The sequence below is a fragment of the Pinus tabuliformis genome, chromosome 3_1 (genome assembly GCF_031772625.1).
Source record: "Pinus tabuliformis cultivar Carrire ecotype Pingquan chromosome 3_1, CPIR1, whole genome shotgun sequence".
NCBI lineage: Eukaryota > Viridiplantae > Streptophyta > Pinopsida > Pinales > Pinaceae > Pinus > Pinus tabuliformis.
The window spans coordinates 681885769-681891544 of NC_142301.1; the positions used below are offsets into that span (position 1 = coordinate 681885769).

The 5776-nt window shown below is 36.9% G+C and overlaps 1 protein-coding gene across 1 annotated transcript in view; it reads right to left on the bottom strand.

The window, feature by feature from the left end:
- The window catches only part of LOC149188933 (defensin-like protein), a 170550-nt gene extending 165516 nt beyond the window's left edge, over positions 1–5034 (bottom strand). Inside the window, exons 1-2 of the mRNA XM_089411731.1 lie at positions 4742–5034; positions 2046–2099 (exon numbers count right to left, since the gene is read on the bottom strand). Coding sequence (XP_089267857.1) covers positions 2046–2099; positions 4742–4820 — 133 coding nt within the window. The 5' untranslated portion in view covers positions 4821–5034. The remainder of the gene's footprint in view (positions 1–2045; positions 2100–4741) is intronic.
- Between the last annotated feature and the right edge of the window lie 742 nt (positions 5035–5776).

The window sequence follows — 5776 nt, forward strand, 5'->3', positions numbered from 1 at the left end:
GCTGGCATGTTTAGGAGTGGGTAGGCCTGTGGCCTACCACAAACCTTTGCTGCACAAACACCAAGCACCTAAAATGTATGCTACAGCTCACAGTTCTAGTGTCCTTTGACTACTGCAATTCGGGACTGATTAGGGTACTCAAACATAATCCCTAACAACCCTTCAATTTGCCCAAAAGTGCCCTCCTTTACTGCAGTTGCCCTTCTAGGAGGGGAGGAGACCCTACGCTGCAGTTTTTGGGCAGTCTAGCCCTCACCAACAACTTCGGCCTTCCTCCTTTTGCTGCAGCCAAACAGTCCCTGAATTCTTCGTTGATCTTGCCTCTCTTGCTGTAGCCCAAAACAAACTTCTTCTCATTTCCAACGGGCTGCTCTCCAAGGTATGTGTTGCACTTGATTGGATTGCATCTAGGGCATCCTTAGGACTGCGGCTAGGGCTTCCTTGGGACTGCGGCTAGGGCTTCCTTAGAGCTGCGGCTACGGCTTCCTTAGGACTGCGGTTAGGGCTTCTTTAGGACTGCAGTTAGGGCTTCTTTAGGGCAGCGTAGAGGTTCCTTCCATGGCTTCGTTGGCCTGTCTTCTTTGTTGCAGGCTGTAGCTAGGGCAGCCTCCTTTCCTCCAACGTCTTAGGGCTACTTCCTCCTAGATTTCTCTCACACTAAAACCCAAGACAAGTGGAGAGAAATCAAGAGAGAAGTGTGTGTGAAATGACTCTCAAGTCATCTCCTTTTATACTAAAACGTTGAGCACATGTGTGGTTTATTTGGTTGCTAGCCAACCTTGACAAATTGTCTTATAACACAAATAAATTCATAACTCCATAAATACTTATCAGAATCGAATGATCTTTAGATCAATCCTACACCTCTCGGTGAGAGGGATCCAAGAAAAATATCATATGCCATAAATAAGATGACCCACATGGGGTTTGGCCCTAGTTGCCAATTTTAACAGAATATGATGCTTTGTGAAAGTTGAAAGTTGAGACATTTCATTTCATGTTAGATATTTTTTGTTGTAATGGTTAAAATTACAATTTTAGTGATCAATGATGATAAATGTTATATATTGAATTTTGAAAGCTTGAAACTTTAAGATTGATGAATCATTGGACTCGATATGTTGTATGTTACTAACTTGTGGACGTGGCTGATGAAGATTATAACTTCTAGATGATTGATGTTATATGGTTCAATCCATGTTTTTATGCTTTTTATATCCAATTCATTATTCTACATGCTTTTGTTGACATATATACATCAACATATATAAATATATATATTATATAAAGATTTGCTCCCGAACAGGGAGCTTTTGAAAATGTCGCCCCCTGCTCCCGCTCCCAAGTAACCTTGTTCTGAACTTGAAATTTGAACAAGTGTCTTGTTCAACCTTGGTGGCTCACTGCAAGTCCTGCCTGGTACATTTGGGGAAGTAACAAGCACTAAACCAATATTTTAGATAAGCACAAGCAGCAGATCAAAAAGCACAAAAGTGGTCATTTCTCTTGCTTGTGATGTCTGTTAACACAAATATTATTTTCTACGAAGATTTGTACATATGTACAGAAAATTTCCATAGACCAATAAAACAAAATTATTTAGTGTGACAATAGCTTATTTTCTTCTTGAAACCAGAAGAAGTTGTTTAATATGAATACAAAATAAGCCTGAAGCAATGGTTCTCCCATTTTGGACTGAAGATGACTCAAACCAACAGCCTCGCCTTTGTAAAATACCAAAACGGTTAAAATATGACACGATGCCAACCATATAAGTCTAAGATATATCTAGTACCAGCAGCAGGAAAACAATTGGAAGAGTGTAGCAAAAACCATGCTAAATCTCATCACACAGTTAGTACTACTGGAAGAAAACCTTCATTACATTAACATTTACTTTACACTTTAGGAGAATTAAACTGATTGTCATAATCAACTATTGCATTCGAATTTCGTATTAGCTTCTGCATTTGAGATTGAAACTTGGATTATTCCATAGAAAGAGTCATTTGATCGGAAAACAAGACTGAAAAAGTAAACCTCACATTCTTTCCAGGAATCCCCATTTGCTTCACATCCCTTTTTGCAGAACACCCTCCCTGCACAAAGCAATCAATGTCTTTTATGAATTATCATGAAGAATTCGAATATTCAAGTCCATCTAAGACACAGAGTTGCTTATTAGACATCAAAATGTATATACGATTGACCTGTTATATTAGTCAATTTAGGTCAACAAGTCTCCCACACAAATTGATTGCTATGTAGCGAATTGGCCATCTTATTTCCTGAATTTGAACTAATGAATGCTATAACCTATGCTTTCTGCAAAACATTTGATTTTGTTGAGTTTAAAACTGGTGAGCAGTGAGCACAAAGTACAAATTTTCACATTCACATTCCTAAAATGTTCAGGGCCATTTTCAGCAGTAGAAAATTGTGGAAACGTTTATGTGAGAATGAAATTTTCTCATCAATTCATTTGAATTAAGAAGCACGTCACTGCAAGACCATGTTCTAGGCTAACCAGTGCAGACTTGCAAGGTGTTTGAAACTAAAATCCAAATTTCAGAAGCAGCAGCCATCCCATGACTATTTTTAAACATCAAGAATTGACTAGCTTCATTAGAGACTCTTGCTATATACCAAGGAGTTTGTGACCTTGGTAATTAATGGTGATATTAAATTCTTAGAGTACTTAAATTTTAACATTAGCATTAATTGTTTCAGAATGTTTGAGAGTGGCTCCAACCTCATTAGACTTAATGTGGAGAGAGTAGGATTTCATATCTCATTCAAAATCCACTAGATGTTAACAGTTTTAGGGATTTTAGAATTTGCAAGATTATTGTGTTTCTACTGGATTGCACAAGGATGACTCTGCGTGGGATGAATTGTTATTGCTCAGATTTTGTCATTACTATTTTTGTTTTTATAATTTTGGAGAAGGGGACCCTATTGCTACAGACCTCGACATTCCCCATGTGTGTCTCCCTACTCTCACGCTCCCCCATCCCAAGAACTTGGTGGAACATTGGTTTGATTACTACTGGTATAAAAAAGCAACCAGTTAATATGGACGTTACAAACTTCTTCAGAGTTTGTCAGTGGCAATGACATTTGATGTATTCGTAAGATAAAGAAAACTCAATCCAGTTGCTGAAGGTAGCCAAGAAGCATTTTCATTGCCCTTGGCAAGGGAAAACGCGAAAAAAGTTTGTGAGCACCAGGTAAGGTCCTCGGCTCAAGAAAAATTACTTTATACACAAACCCGTAATCATTCCACAAAATGCATATAAGTTGCGTCTGCCAGTAACTTGTACAAAGTTTTCAGGCTTGAAGTGGAAAGAATTCTTATATTGCTAGCTAAAAGCATTTCCTTTTCTGTTGAACAAGACACCATAAAATAAAATAACGACACCCCAGAAATTCATTTTTTATGAATTTGGCCAAACTGGGCATTTATGAATCCTTTTCAGTTCTTTTCACAAGTTATATGTGTAAGAAAACGTCCTTTAGAAACCTGTCAGGTTTATAGGCCGTCTTATTTTTTAGATTCAAAATCTACAGGTAAATATAATGAGAATTTAATCGAAGATTGATTAACAATACCCTATTTTTAAGTTTTTTTTCTGTTATCGAACAGTTTATTTATCACATCAGAAATTTCCTAACTCGTTTCTATTTTCATGGGTTAAAAATACTTGGGAGAATTATAACCATCAATATTTGTGTATTTGCTTCTAATGGATTGTGTATTTGTTTCTGATGGATTTATGGGATAAGCATTTTAAGGGAAAGTGTTTTTTTTCACTGAATATTCTTGCCAACACAAGCAAGTGGCAATTGATCTATATGAGATATTCAAATGGTAAGAAACTTCTCCCCTCGTTACAGGAGTCACCCTTTGAGGCCAGAAGTGGTGAGCATCTAGATTATAATCCACCAAGTTCACGGACTTGCACCTGACCTTACCCCTTTTTCGTAAACACGGATAAAAACACAAGCTCAAGCATGTCATTGGAGAAATTTGAACCCCGGTGGAGGCAATAATAACGACTGTTTACATTGACCCAGCAAACCATCGTTGACAGTAGAATGTGTTTTTCATCCTCTATGGAGTGAGTTTTATAAATTTCGCAGGTTATTTTCCAAAGGGTTTTGAATTATGTTCATTGCCTTGGAAAGAAGGTTTTGGGTTATATTCACTATAAACGTCGCGCGAATTTATCCTGGTTTTTCGCAACATTGCTTTCCTTTTTTGGACCATAATTATTATTTTTCACTGTCACATTAGAGATGAAAACCTGCAATGTCATAATGCCTACAGATAATACCTTCCAATATCTTTACAATGCATTCAAAATATTCCAAGGACTTGAACACCGACCTCAAAAAATTTCCACGAACAGCACACACTCAGATTCAACGGAGAAAGGTTATGGGCATTTCGAGCATGTACAGCTACGTCTGTCATAGGATTGCTAAATTTGATCATATTTAAATCCCACATTTTAAAGTCACAAGGCATCAGCCACTTCCCACATATTAATGTTCTTCCATAATATTACGAAAAAGAACCAAAAATATCAAATAAGTGCATTAACGGCTGCTAAACACAAGCCACCGTTATCGTACGAAGGATTAGTGGAATTTAATTTATCAGAATGGGAAGGAGAAAACAAGAATCAAATGCCGATAAAATTTGAAAAATGCGATTTCTGAGGAAGATTGATTATACATGGAATTTGAGTAAGAGCGGCGTATTTATGCGTGCAGCTGTTCCCGCAGGGCGACGTCCATTGCTGTGGAATCATCATGATCTTCTTCTTATCAGGGGGAGGGAAATTCTGCTGAAAATTCCCCCCACTCCTCACAGATTAAATCAGACACAAAAACAGGAATCGAAGATTCAATAAAGAGATACAGACCCAAAATACATGGAGAATTGGCACTTTAAAACAGTACACAGGGTAGATGGAAAGACAGATCAAACCTGTCCCCCTGTCTTAACTAAAAGTAAGATAACCATTTTGGCAGTGTTTTATGGTACAAAAGTGATGTGGACAATAAGTTATGTCCAACACTTTTCCCAACTGTCAGTAGAATTGTTTATATTACAGCCATTTTCATTTTTTTAAAATGGGTGTGGGATGGGGGTTCAATTTGTTCGAGAGGGGTTAAAGGGCCAAATGTTTTACTTTGGGAATTTGTATTTGTATTTTTGTGTTTTTTATCTCATATTGTAAAAGTTATTCTTGAATTAATGAAATATAATATCAATGGTTAATAGTTTAACATTAAATTGGAATATGTTAAATTACACAGATAGATAAAATAACTGGTTGAATGTATTTTATTTATAAGGATATATATATTTTATGACCCTTGGTTTTCATATTCGAAGTGGTCTTTTGGACTCCAATGATTGTTCATATTCCACACTATAACCTTTGGTGGATTAGATGTCCAACATTCCCTTTTTAATCAGAGGGGGTATATATGAGTCCAATAAAAGAGTTGAAATGCAAAAACTACATGGATGCAATTGGCTAATTGTGCTCTCTAAAATGATGGTATATGGTGGGAGAACTTGAGGTCTCAACCAGTGGTGGTTGACTACCAACAATAGAACATTTGGTGTGGTTCTTAGAACGATTTTGAATCTAGCTAGAAGTTGAAGTCTTCTACTAGTGGAAGTGTTATTTAATGCATTGACAAAAGGGTGACCATTGAGGTCTCAACCTAGAACGCTTGATGTAGTTCTTGGAACAAT